This window comes from Myotis daubentonii, chromosome 9, assembly GCF_963259705.1.
Source record: "Myotis daubentonii chromosome 9, mMyoDau2.1, whole genome shotgun sequence".
Lineage (NCBI taxonomy): Eukaryota > Metazoa > Chordata > Mammalia > Chiroptera > Vespertilionidae > Myotis > Myotis daubentonii.
The window spans coordinates 43,162,993-43,176,469 of record NC_081848.1 but is presented as its reverse complement, the minus strand read 5'-3'; the positions used below and the strand labels follow the sequence as shown (position 1 = coordinate 43,176,469).

At 45.0% G+C, this 13,477-nt stretch overlaps 2 protein-coding genes across 2 annotated transcripts in view; one reads left to right on the top strand and one right to left on the bottom strand.

Moving 5' to 3' along the window:
- ANAPC15 (anaphase promoting complex subunit 15) overlaps nucleotides 1–13,477 on the bottom strand; it is an 87,401-nt gene that overhangs the window by 73,653 nt on the left and 271 nt on the right. The window lies entirely within an intron of this gene.
- LOC132240840 (folate receptor beta-like) lies at nucleotides 6,641–12,020 on the top strand. Its single transcript, XM_059708560.1, has 5 exons — nucleotides 6,641–6,778; nucleotides 8,164–8,328; nucleotides 10,956–11,144; nucleotides 11,263–11,398; nucleotides 11,527–12,020. Exons 2-5 carry the CDS (start codon nucleotides 8,176–8,178, stop codon nucleotides 11,811–11,813), a joined length of 765 nt encoding a protein of 254 aa, XP_059564543.1. The 5' UTR covers nucleotides 6,641–6,778; nucleotides 8,164–8,175; the 3' UTR covers nucleotides 11,814–12,020.

Below are 13,477 nucleotides of genomic sequence, written 5' to 3'. Positions count from 1 at the left end.
ACACACAGAATCCCTTGGCAAAGAGTGGAAGACATTTAAGGAAATCTCTGTCCACTCATTAGCTGACCACTAGCTAAATGGCAGAAGTGACAGTGACCACACATGACAAAGAAAACAGGCTTTACAGATTTAGTCCTTGAACGTCAATCAACAAACAAACAGGAACAAATATGAGCCTTGGGAGTATCTAATTTCCAAAGATGCCATATTATGTCATTTAAAATTACCAGTTTTTACACTGTTCCCCAACACGATAAGACATGCAAAGAAATGGGAGAGTATGACCTATATAAGGAGAAAAAAAGCAGTCAACAGCTATTGTCCTTTATGTTGAACTTATTAGACAGTTTTTAAATCATCTATTATAAAAATGAACTAGAGGCAACTATGTCTAGAGGAGTCAGGAAAAATATAAAAATGATGTCTAACCGAAAGGAGACTATCAATAATGAGATATAAATTTTTGTTGTTGTTGTTAATCCTGTCCTGAGGACATTTTTTTCTATTGCATTTCAGAGAGAGTGGAAGGCAGGGAGGGAGAGAGGAAGGGAGGGAGGGAGAGAGAGAGAGAAACATAGACAATGTGAGAAACACACATCGATTGGTTGCCTCCCACACATGCCCTACCCCCTACCAGGGGAGGGGAGTGAACCTGAAACCCAGGTACATTCCCTTGATGGGGAATTCAACCCATGACCCTTTGGTGTGTGGGCTTACACTCTAACCACTGAGAAACACCAGCCAGGATGAGATATAAATTATTTTTTAAAAAATCAAATAGAAAACCTGGAGTATAATAATTAAACTTAAAAATTTACTAGAACTTCAACTTGATATTTTAAAAATCCTAATCATAATTAATGGTAAGAAACTGGGAGCTTTCCCACTAAGATCAGGTACAAGGCAAGGATTTTCCCTCTCCCACTCCCCTTCAACATCATACTAGAAGTTCCAGATAATGCAATAAAATAAGGAAAGGACATAAAAAATATACAGTTTGGGAAGGAAAAAATAAAATTATCTTTGTTCATAGGTGGCTTGTTCTTCTATGTAGAAAATGCAAAAAATTTGACAAAAAATTTCCTGGAAATAATAAGTGATTATAGCAAGATTGCAGGATACAGATTAATAAACAAAATTCAATTGCTGCCCTAGCTGGTTTGGCTCAGTGGATAGTGCATGGATCTGTGGACTGGGGCGGGGGGTCCCAAGTTCGATTCCGGTCAAGGGCACATGCCCAGGTTGAGGGCTCGATCCCCAGTGGGGAGTGTGCAGGAGGCAGCCAATCAATGATTCTCTCTCATCATTGATGTTTCTATATCTCTCTCCTTCGTCCTTCCTCTCTGAAATTAATAAAAATATATTTTTTAAAAAAGTCAATTGCCTGTCCATATACTAGCAACAAACAAGTGGAATTTGAAATAAAAAACACAAAAAACATAATTTACATTAGCATCCAGAAAAATGAAATATTTATGTATAAACCTAACCAACTATGTACAAGATCTATATAAACTACAAAACTCTGATGAACAAAATACAAGGACTAAATAAATAGAGAGATAGTTCATGTTCATAAATAAGAAGATTCAATACTGTCATGATGCCAGTTATTCCCAATTTGATCTATAGATTCAAGTAATCTAATCAAAATTCCATTAAGTTATTTTGTAGATATTAACAGATTCTACAGTTTATATGGAGAAACAAAAGAGTCAGAATAGCCAACACAATATTGAAAGAGAAAAACAAAGTTGGAGAACTGATATTACCTGACTTCAAGGCTTACTATAAAATAGTGGGTCATCAAAATAGTGGGTACTGGCAAAGAATAAACAAATAGATTAACGGAACAGAATGGAGAGCCCAAAAGCAGACCCATATTGAAGGAAAGAAAACTACACCCCAATATCCATTTTAAATAAAGTCATAACTCTCCTCTACAAAATACTAGCGAACTGAATTTAGCAACAGGTCAAAGATATTACACAACATAACCAAGTAGGAGTAACCTCAGGAATGCAAGTTGGTTTAACATCCAAAAGATAGTTGATTTAATAAAATACCATATGACTAGAATGAAGGGCAAAACCCACACGATCATCTCAATTGATGCAGAAATATCATTTGACAAAATATAAAGTCCTTTCATGATAAAAAAAACAAAACACACCAAAACAAACAATAAATAAGTTTGAAAAAAAGGTAAATTTCCCAACCTTATAAAGAACATCTATGAAAAACCCACTGTTAACATCACACTTAGTGCCAAAAGACTTTCCCTCTAAGATCAGGAATGACATGAATAGCCACTCTCATCATGTTTTATTTTTGTTTTGCTTTTTACTCTTATCATGTTTATTCAACATTTTACTGAAGGTTCTAGCTAGGGCTGTCAGTCAAGAAAAAGAAATCGCCCTATCTGGTTTGGTTCAGTGGATAGAGTGTTAGCCTGCAGACCAAAGGGTCCCAGGTTCGATTCCAGTCAAGGGCACATTCCCTAGGTTGTGGCCTCGATCCCCAGTGGGGGGTGTGCAGGAGGCAGCCAATCAATGATTCTTTCTCATGATTGATGTTTCTATCTCTCTCTCCCTTTCCCTCTCCCTTCCTCTCTGAAATCAATAAAAATATATTTTAAGAAAAAGAAATAAAAGTCATCTAGATTGCAAACAAAAAATAAAACTATTTCTATTCACAGATGGTATGACATTGTACATAAAAAATCCTAAGGAATCTACAAAACATTGTATTACTAATAGGTGAATTCAGCAAATTTATAAGACACCAAATCTATATATAAAAATAAATTGGCCTGCCCAGCCGGCATGGCTCAGAGGTTAAGTGTCAACCAGGAGATCACAGTTTAATTCCTGGTCAGGGTACATGCCTGGGTTTCGGGCTCAATCCCCAGTATGGGGCATGCAGGAGGCAGCCAATCAATGATTCTCTCTCATCATTGATGTTTCTAGCTCTCTCTCCCTCTCCCTTCCTCTCTGAAATGAATAAAAAATACTATCTAATAAAGAGGGAATATGCTAATTGACCCTCACACTGTTGCAAAGATGCGGTGCCCACAGCCAAGAAGGAAGGAATATGCTAATTGACTGCCCTGCTCTCAAAGATGGCGGCACCAGCAGCCACAAGATGGCGGCGCCCAGTCCCCTCAGCCCTACCAGGGCAGCAGGCACACAGCCTGGGGGCAGGCCTGGCCCCTCTGTGCGCCTGTCTTCGAAGTCCACCACCCCTTGGGTGGTGGCTGACCAGCCGCCCGGGCCGGCCCAAGGCGCAGGTAACCAGGGCTGGCTGAGGCTTGCGCTGCTGGCAGTGGCAGCAGCAGAGGTGTGATGGGGTGTCACCTTCCCCTGATCGCTGGGTCGCCTCCTGCCCCTGAGGGCTCCCGGACTGTGAGAGGGGGTAGGCCGGGCTAAGGGACCCCCCCCCCACTCCAGTGCATGAATTTCATGCACCGGGCCTCTAGTATATAATAAAAATAAATAAACAAATAAATAAATAAATAAATAAATAAATAAATAAATAAATTGGCCCTAGCCGGTATACTCTGTGGTTAGAGCACCAGCTCATGCACCAAAGGGTTTCTGGATCAATTCTCTGTCAAGGGAACAGTACCTGGTTGCAGGTTAGATCCCAGGCCCCTGGTTAGAACCCTTGCGTGAGGCAACCAATTGATATGTCTCTCTCACATCCATGTCTCTCTCTCTCTCTCTCTCCCTTCCTCCCTCTTTTCCTGCCTCCATTCCACTCTCTCTAAAATCGATGGGAAAAATATCCTCCAATGAGTATTAAGAAAAAAAACTGTATTTCTGTACACTATCAGTGAACAATACAGCAATGAATTTAAGATTAGAATTCCATTCACAATAGTATAAAAAAGAACAAAACACATCGAAATACATTTAAGAAACTAAAAGACTTGTACACTGAAAACTACACATTGTTGAAAGAAATTAAAAAGCTAATAAATGGAACATTCCATATTCATCAATCAGAAGGCACTTTTGTTAAAAGGCAATTCTCCCCAAGTTGCTCTATAGATTCAAATCAACCCTTACCAAAATTCCAGCTGACTTTTTTTTGAGAAATAGACAATATGAACCTAAAATCTATATGGACATGCCAGAGACCCAGAATAGCTCAAACAATCTTAAAACAGCACCAGATTGGAAGACGCACACTTTCTGATTTCAAAATTTATTACAAAACTGCAATAACCAGGACAGTGTGGTAGTAGCATGAGGATAGATGTCACATCAATGGAACAGAACGTAGAGTCCAGGTTTTTAAAAAAATATATTTTATTGATTTTTTTTACAGAGAGGAATGGAGAGGGATAGAGAGTTAGAAACATTGATGATGAGAGAGAAACATCGATCAGCCTCTTCCTGCACACCCTCCACTGGGGATGAGCCCGCAACCAAGGTACATGCCCTTGACCGGAATCGAACCCGGGACGCTTCAGTCTGCAGGCCGGCGCTCTATCCACTGAGCCAAACCGGTTAGGGCCTGAGTCCAGATTTTTGACAATGGCGTCAAGACAATTCAATGCAATAAATAACAACTCAAAGGGTAGCACTTTCAAAATATGATGCTGGCACACACCTGGATATTCACATGCAAAAAAAAAAATTACTTTCAGCCCTTATTTTACACTATCTACAAAATTTAACTCAAAATGGATCAAAGACCTAATTATAAAAGCCAAAACCATTAAAACTCCTTAAGAAAGCATAGGGCAAGAGCTTTATGACATTGTATTAGGCAATGACTTCTTGGATAGAAGAACGAAAGTATAGGCAACTGAAGAAAAAAAAGAATTAAATTGAATTCCATCAAAATTAAAAACTTCTGTGCATCAGTGAACAATTAGAGTGAAAAGGCAACCTACAGAACAGGAGAAAATATTTACAAATCATATATTTAACAAGGAGCTAATCCTTCAACTCAACAAAAAAACAACAACACATATGACCTGATTTAAAAATGGGAAAAGGACTTGAAAATGAAGTCCAAAGAAGATGTACAAATGACCAATAGGCATATGAAAAGTTGTTCAATGTCACTAATCATTAGGGAAATGCAAATCAAAACTACAATGAGATTTCACCTGACATCTATTAGGAGGCTTCTATTTTTTGGAAAAAATCCAACAGAAAATAACAAGTGTTGGCAAGAATGAGAAGAAATTGGAACTATTGTACACTGTTGATGGGAATGTAAAATTCTCCAGCTGCTATGGAAAATAGTATGACAGTTCCTCAAATGTTAAAAATAGAATTACCATATGATCCAGCTCTTCCACTTCTGGGTATGTACCCAAAAGAACAGCAGGCAGGGTCCTGTAAAGATATTTGTACACCCCTGCTCATAGCCACAATACCAAAAGTTGGAAGCAACCCAAGTATCCATAAATAAAATGTGGTATATCCATAGAATGAAATATTATTCAGCTATAAAAAGGATTGACATTCTGATAAATGGATGAACTTTATGACTATAATGTAGTCAAAGAAGCTAGTTACAAAAGAACATGTTTCCACTTAAAGAAGGTATCTGGAGTAGTCACATTCATAGAGACAGAAAGTCAAAAGATGGTTGCTAAGGATTGGCAGAAGGAGGAAATCAGGAGTAGTTGCTTAATGGGAATCGTTTCAGTGTTACAAAATGAGTTTACCAGAGACTGGTTGCACAACAACATGAATGTACTTAACAGAACTGTACACATAAAAATGGTGAAGATGGTATATTTTATATAATATGTATTCTACCACAATTTTCAAAAGATTATAAAAAATTCCTTATTTATGTTTGAAGAAATGTTATCTGGTGAGATATGATATTTGATCAGATATGATACAACTTTTCTCTGTGTACCTAGACTTCTGAACCTCAACTTCTACCTATGTCTACTTCACTGCGCACAAATTAACATGATAGTTGTCATTTAAGCCTACCTGGTATGTGTCAGACTTTTCCAGTTAAATTCTCAACAATTTTCTGATGAGCCAGCAAAAGCTCAGCAAGGTTTAGTGACATTTACCAAGGTTGTGTGAGGGATGGAGCTATTACTGGATCCCAAGGCCTGACCCTAAAGCCTGGGTTTTTCCCCTCCTTGCCTCATTCCTCTCAAGTTAGCTTTATCCTAACAGCCAGTTGGGGAACCTAAAAAATCAGATTCCCGCCCGAGCCGGTTTGGCTCAGTGGATAGAGCGTTGGCCTGTGGACTGAAGGGTCCCAGTATGATTCTGATCAAGGGCACATACCTGGATTTTAGGCCTGATCCCCAGTGGGAGGCGTGCAGGAGGCAGCCCATTGATAATTCTCTCTCATCATTGATATTTCTATCTCTCTCTCCTTCTCCCTTCCTCTCCGAAATCAATAAAAATATATTTTTTTAAAAAAGGTACAAAAAAATCAGATTCCCCGAGAAGGTGAGTGTTTCTCTATATTGTCCTGAATGTTGAATGTGTGGATCCTGGAATGAGTAAATTAACAAATAAAGAGATGAAATCATATAAAATAAGCTAACTTGACAGACTAAGGAAGCCTGGAACACAGAGGGGTCTGGAAAGGAAGGAAGGGGGTGGAAGCAGAAATTGCTAACCGCAGGGTACATTCTGCGTAAGCACATTCAGAGCTCTACAGTCATCCTGCCCTGAGGACAGAGACCACTGGGGAGTCCAGGGTCCTGGAGCTGTTGCAGCCCTGAGAGAGGCCAGTCCAGACACAGCTGTGTGTGCTCCCAGCAGCAGAGGAGGCTCAGGCAAGATGCCCTCAGGAGGGAAGGGTGACAGGGCACTGGGGGACTTGGTGGGTGTGTGGGTAGGGGAGGGGCACGTCTTTCTTTAGAAAGATCACCCTGGCTCCTGTGGGAAAGATGACTTGAAGGGGAAGAAATTGGAGGAGTGAACTGACCCCAAACGCAGAGCCAGGGAAAGTGAATTCTGGAAAGGTTTTTGGAGGGACCCTTGCCAGGGCTTGGTGATCAACTGCAGGAGGGAATGGTGAGGGAGAGGAATGGGTCTTCACTATCAACTCTTAGTACTTTAGCGACTAAGCCCAAAGAAACATCTGTAATGGGTGGGGTGGGTGGCGGGCAGTCATGGACAGACAAGGGGCTGTCACTTTTTCCGGGTGCCGCCCATGCCACTCAGTGCCTGTCGGGTAGGCTCCTTTAACACGGGAGACTTTTATGTTGTGCTTCTGCTCAGTCCAAGGGTCTCTGCATTTGTTTTCTGAGGAGTCAGGTGGCGATCTGGGGCATTAGTCCAGCTCTCAGAGAGCTGAGGGGCCAGAGTCCCGATGGGGTGGAGGGAGGAAAGGCTTTCAGGAAATGGGGAAGAAATATGAGGGGGCAAAGCTGTTTGAAAGCCACTGCTCTTGCCCTGGCTGGTGTGGCTCATTCGGTTGGGCATCATCCCATGCACCAAGAGGTTGCTGTATGATTCCGGTCAGGTTCATACATGCCCGGGTTGTGGGATCGATCCCCAGTAGGGGTTGTGCAGCAGGCAGCCCATTGATGTTTCTCTCTCTCCCTTCCTCTTTCTAACAATCAATAAAAATTTTCCTTTTTTAAAGATTAAAAAAACACACCACTTCCACTTCTGTATCATTAAACCAGTCCTGTTTGTGTTACATCCTTTGATCCTCGGGCTGATGTGGAGAACTCAGCAGAGCTGGGCCACTGCCTTCCCCAGGCAAACAGGGTTCCTAAGCTGCCATGGGAACCCAGGTGATCCAGGGTCTAATGGCAGGGCACTTGCAGAACACAGCATAAGGGTGCTGTGGGTCCCTGGCCCTTTCCAGGAAGTAGGGACCTAAACCATTTAATTACTTTTTTTAAAAAGGTAAAATCCAGAGAGAATGTGTGGGTTCAAGTATTCTTCTCCAACTTGGGTGCTGTCCCTGAGGACCCACCTACAAACCCCAGATCTCCCTCTGAACCCTCCAAGAATGGGGTGAGGGAGCCCCCTTTGCCAGCCTCATCTATCTCAGTGTCAGGCAGCCCCAGGACCCAGCACTGAAGGAACAGGGTCTGGCCCCATCATTCACTGTGCAGATGGGGAGACTGAGGAGGGGGTGAAGGGAGCACCCGGCATAGGCTCTCTCATCAGGCCTCACTCTCCCTAACCACAGCTTCCTCTGCAGGGACAGAAAGACATGGCCTGGAAACTGATGCCGCTTCTACTGCTGCTGGCCTGGTTTTCAGCCTCCGTGTGCAGTGCCAGAGACAGGACAGACCTGCTCAACGTCTGCATGGACGCCAAACACCACAAGACAAAGCCAGGCCCTGAGGACAAGCTGCATGGCCAGGTCTGGCTGCAGTGTGGCTGTGGTTGGGGAGGGGACTGTTCTGACAGGGAAGAGGACCTGAGGGTGGTGCGGGAAGGGTTGAGGGGCCAGACATCCCATGTTCTGATTACTGCTGAGAAGGTAAAGGTCGGGGAGTGGTTTAGGAGATTTTCGGGGTGGCCTCCTCAGAACAGGATACCATGTCAGCAATCACATGCAATGATCACTTACTGAGTACCTACCTACCAGGTGTCATGTGCTTTCTGTCCATGATCTCACTTTTGCGGTGGTCCTCTGAGGTAGGCAGATGACATTTTCCTCATGACACAAATGTGGAAACTGAGGCCCAGAGGAGCCTATGGACACACAGAGAACCTGGACATGACTAGCCCTCGTGGTGGGGTAGGACGGGCGGACACCTCCAGGGGCTTGGGGGAGGATGGTTTTCCTACTCTGACTATGTGCCCGTCCCATGGAGTGCTAGGGGCAAAGGAGAAGGCCTCTTATGACTGTGACACAGGACAGAGGTGCAGTACCTTCACACACTCTATAAAAAATTATGCCACTTGGTTGCACCCTATTAGTTTCCCCAGTTCCTTTTTAGGAAAAATATTGTTTAGACTCTCTTTTCTATCCTGGAATGAAGTTCAAAGCTACTAGAATCTATTAATTTAAAAATATCAACATAATTACCTATAATGCAAAGGAGAAGCAAAAAGAAAGCAATTCATAAAAAAAAGCAAAAAACACCCCAACTACATTTCATATGTCAATTCTCTGGTATGGCTACATTAGAAGTCCTTGTGAAACAGCCCATGAATGGGGCAGCCTCAAATGAAGATTTATACAAGTGTACTCTATTGGCAACTTAAATACCATATGATACCCTAAGCCAGCAGTTCTCAACCTGTGGGTCGCGAACAATGAAAATACATCCTGCATATCAGATAGTTACATGACGATTCCTAACAGCAGCAACATTACAGCTATGAAGTAGCAACGAAATTAATGTTATGGTTGGGGGTCACCACAACATGCGGAACTGTATTAAAGGGCCGCGGCATCAGGAAGGTTGAGAACCACTGCAAGCAGTGTTGCCATTGAGGAGACAATTTTCTACAATAGGATTAACTCCAGTAATAGAAAGCATTTAGTACAGCCTTCCATCTCATGGTTTGTGTTGTCCTGGAAAATCGGGTAAACTAAGGTGTGTTCACATGAAAGATGTAATTCAGTTTAGATCAGGAAATCATAAATACGTTTTTCACGTTATTAAGCAAATGTTTCTGTGTTTCTGATACTGTCCTATCCATGGGGGTGGGGGGGGGGGGAGACACAGATCTTAATACTTGCTGAGAATATGGTCATTCAACAATAGATTACTGTATTGCTCACTTTCTTTCCTCCTTTTTTTTTTTTTTTTAAATTATTGATGTTAGAGAGAGAAAGGGAGAGACACAGTAAGTGAAAGAGAGAGAAACATTTATTTGTTTTTTCACTTACATATGCATTAATTGGTTGATTCTTATATGTGCCCTGACTGGGTTCAAACCCACAACCTTGGCATATCAGGGTGATGCTCTAACCAAACTGAGCTACCTGGTCAGGGCTCTTTCCTTCTTTACTGAAAATGTCACCTTGCAATGAGGCTTTTCAAACCACCTTACTAGTATTTTAAATTTCAACAATCACCCCATTCTCCACATACTCATTCCCTGTTGTAAACATCCCTATATAATTGATCATATCCTTCCATATCACATTTTCCCCTTTTAGTGTCTTACTGTCTGTCTCCCCTGACCAGAATGTAAGATCCATGAACACATATTTCTCTCTGTTTTCTTGTGTGCTGTACTCTTTCTACAACAGTGGATGGCATAGAATAGCTACTCAGTAGTAATTTTTTAATGAATAGATTTAAGAACTTTTTATAAAGTGTTAAGGCCTTTATAAATGACTAGAGGCCCAGTGCATGAAATTTGTGCAGGGGGCGGGGGGGGGGTGTTGTCCCTCAGCCCAGCCTGCACCCTCTCCAATCTGGGACCCCTCAGGGGATGTCCGACTGCCGGTTTAGCCTGATCCCTGTGGGACATCCCTCTCATAATCCAGGACTGCTGGCTCCCAACCGCTCATCTGCCTGCCTGCCTGATTGCCCCTAACCGCTTCTGCCTGCCAGCCTGATCACCCCCTAACCACTGACCCTGCCAGCCTGATCAACACCTAACTGCTCCCCTGCCAGGCCGACTGCCCCCAACTGCCCTCCCCTGCCGGCCTGGTCGCCCCCAACTGCCCTCCCCTGCCAGCCGTCTTGTGACCACCTGGGGGCAGCCATCTTTGGCCACATGGGGGGGCCATCTTGTGCGAGGGCGTGACAGTAAATTTGCATATCACCTCTTTATTGTATAGGATAATTTTTTTGTCCTCCCAAGACAGAGTTTCTCCCAGGCTCCCACAACCCCCTAATCACACTGTTGCAATTGAGTGTCCCTCAAGATGGGAGTCCTGAAGGCCAAGAACAGAGAGGTCCTCACAGTGAGCATTTCCAGAACAATCTGCCTGGGGCTGGAGAGCAAGAACCAAGTGGGGAGAGGCTGGAGGTGGCAGAAGTTGGTGGCAGGGGGGACTTAGTGCTGTGTCCTCCCCCCCAGTGCACTCCCTGGAGGAAGAATGCCTGCTGCTCTGTCAGCACCAGCCAGGAGCTGCACAAGGACACCTCCCTCCTGTATAACTTCAACTGGGACCACTGTGGCAAGATGGAGCCCGCCTGCAAGCGCCACTTCATCCAGGACACCTGTCTCTATGAGTGCTCCCCCAACCTGGGGCCCTGGATCCAGCAGGTACAGGGGTGTCCTCCCCCCCTCCCCCCCACCCCAGCAGGCTGCCCTCCAGCTCAGTCAAAGCTGTGGCTGCCAACAGGCCTGGCTGAGGAACCTTCTCATATTACCTCCCACCCAGGTGAACGACAGCTGGCGCAGAGAGCGTTTCCGGAACGTGCCCCTGTGCAAAGAGGACTGTGAGAGCTGGTGGGAAGACTGCCGCACCTCCTACACCTGCAAGAGTGACTGGCACAAGGGCTGGAACTGGACCTCAGGTGAGAGCTGGATGGGTGGGGAGATGGAGGTGGGGTTTGGGCAAAGGCGGTGTGAGGATTGGGATTGCCTGAATCTCTCTCAGGTAAGCAGGGCTGGATGTCCGTGTCTATCCTCTCTCCCCCTGCAGGATCTAACAAGTGTCCAGCTGAGGCCGTCTGTCGCACATTTGAGTTCTACTTCCCCACTCCTGCGGCCCTGTGTGAGGGCCTCTGGAGTCACTCCTACCAGGTCAGCAAATACAGCCGAGGGAGTGGCCGCTGCATCCAGATGTGGTTTGAGCCGGCCCAGGGCAACCCCAATGAAGAGGTGGCGAGGTTCTATGCCTTGGCCATGACTTCTAGGGCCATGCTCCATGGGATTGGGCCTCTCCTGCTCAGCCTGGCTCTGATGCTGCAACTCTGGCTCCTTGACTGAGTCCAGCTCTTCCCAGAGGTCTCCTCTGTCTGTCCCCAGCTTTGAGGCACAAGGATCAGCTTTGACTCAGCACAGGTCCACAAATGAAGCCCTAAGCTTGCCTCCATGCATTACCCATCCCTCTGTCAACCAGTTCCTCATGTGGGGCTAGGGGTTCCTCTGACAGCCAGTTCTAATAAACAGACAGACATATTTGTGTCTGATGAATTATTCTGGTTGTGAGTTTGTGGGTGCACAGTGGAGAGATTCCATAGTTTTGGGATATATATATATATATATATATATATATATATATATATATATATATATATGCCTGTTGCATGAAATTTGTGCATTGGGGGTGAGGTCCCTCAGCCTGGCCTGTGCCCTCTCGCAGTCCGGGAGCCCTTGGTGGATGTCTGACTGCTGTGGAAGCAGCAGGAGCGGCTCCCGCCACTGCCAGGGGCTCCCCAGACTTTAGCCCAGCTCAGGACTTCTGGCTCAGCAGTGCTCTCCCTGCAGGAGTGCACTGACCACCAGGAGGCAGCTCCTTCATTGAACGTCTGCCCCCTGGTGGTCAGTGTGCATCATAGCAACTGGTTATTCCACCATTCAGTTGATTTGCATATTAGCCTTTTATTATATAGGATCCATTTATAGATTTCAGAGAGGAAGGGAGAGGTAGAGAGACAGAGAGAAACATTCATGAGAACCATTAATCAGCTGCCTCCTGCACGCCCCCTACTGGGGATTGAGCTGGCAACCTGGGCATGTGCCCTTGACTAGAATCGAACCTGGGTCCCTTCTGTCCACAGGCCAATGCTCTATCCACTGAGCCAAACCAGCTGGGGCAGTTTTTGGATTCCTTCAGATTAGAGAAATGAAACCTGGGTTTCAACATCAGCTCACCTACTCACTATGTGAAAGGAAGCCGTTGCTTGACTGCTCTCAATCTTTTTCCTCATTAAAATGGGGCTAATAATCCTTCCTTCCCTCAGGGTTGTGAAATATAAAGGAGCTGTTGCCTAGAAAGTATGTGAGCCCAGTGTCTGCACATTAATAGTTCTCAGGGATCCTGTTGCTCTTGTAGCCCCAAGTAAAAGTCAGGTCCAGGACTTCATTATTTATATTGGTCTGTAAATATCCCCTTTCACCCAGGCCTTGTCTGTCTGCCTCTGTGCTCAGGTCTGCAATGAGAAAGCTAGGGATGGGGGTCCAGAGGTGAAAAAATAATTCACAACTGATGTGGACTCACGGGGCAGAGTTGGGGCTTGGGACCCTCACTGTAGGAAGAGAGTGTAGGAGCAGGGCAATCGGGGAGGTTCCTGGAGAGCAAATACTCAAGTGCCTTGAGCTGGTTCCGTCAGGCTATGTTCTGGAGGCGTGGCTGGAAGAGGGATGGGAACTCTTACCTTTGTCCCCACCTGGCAATGGTAGAGACGCCTACTGGGTGGTGGTGGTTCTGTCTTTGCACAGTCCCCAGGAACTGGGCCTCGGTTGCTTTCTGGGGCTCTCACTTCCCCCTTCCTCCCGAGTCTCCGAACTCAGACTGCAGTTATCCCTAGAGAGGCACCGAGACCTGTCTGACACCATCAGGCAGGCGGGTGATCAAGCTAGAACCAGAATGCGGCCTGAGTGCTCCCAGTCCAGGTCTCTCCCTGCCGCCCTGGCTGCCCCCTCCTGGC

What these genes read in the sequence shown, in the direction of transcription:
- LOC132240840 (XM_059708560.1), top strand. Translation starts at nt 8,176, where the DNA reads ATGGCCTGGAAACTGATGCCGCTTCTACTGCTGCTGGCCTGGTTTTCA. An exon ending in AGGACAAGCTGCATGGCCAG is followed by an intron (nt 8,329 to 10,955) that starts GTCTGGCTGCAG and finishes CCTCCCCCCCAG; the next exon opens with TGCACTCCCTGGAGGAAGAA. An exon ending in GGGCTGGAACTGGACCTCAG is followed by an intron (nt 11,399 to 11,526) that starts GTGAGAGCTGGA and finishes CTCCCCCTGCAG; the next exon opens with GATCTAACAAGTGTCCAGCT.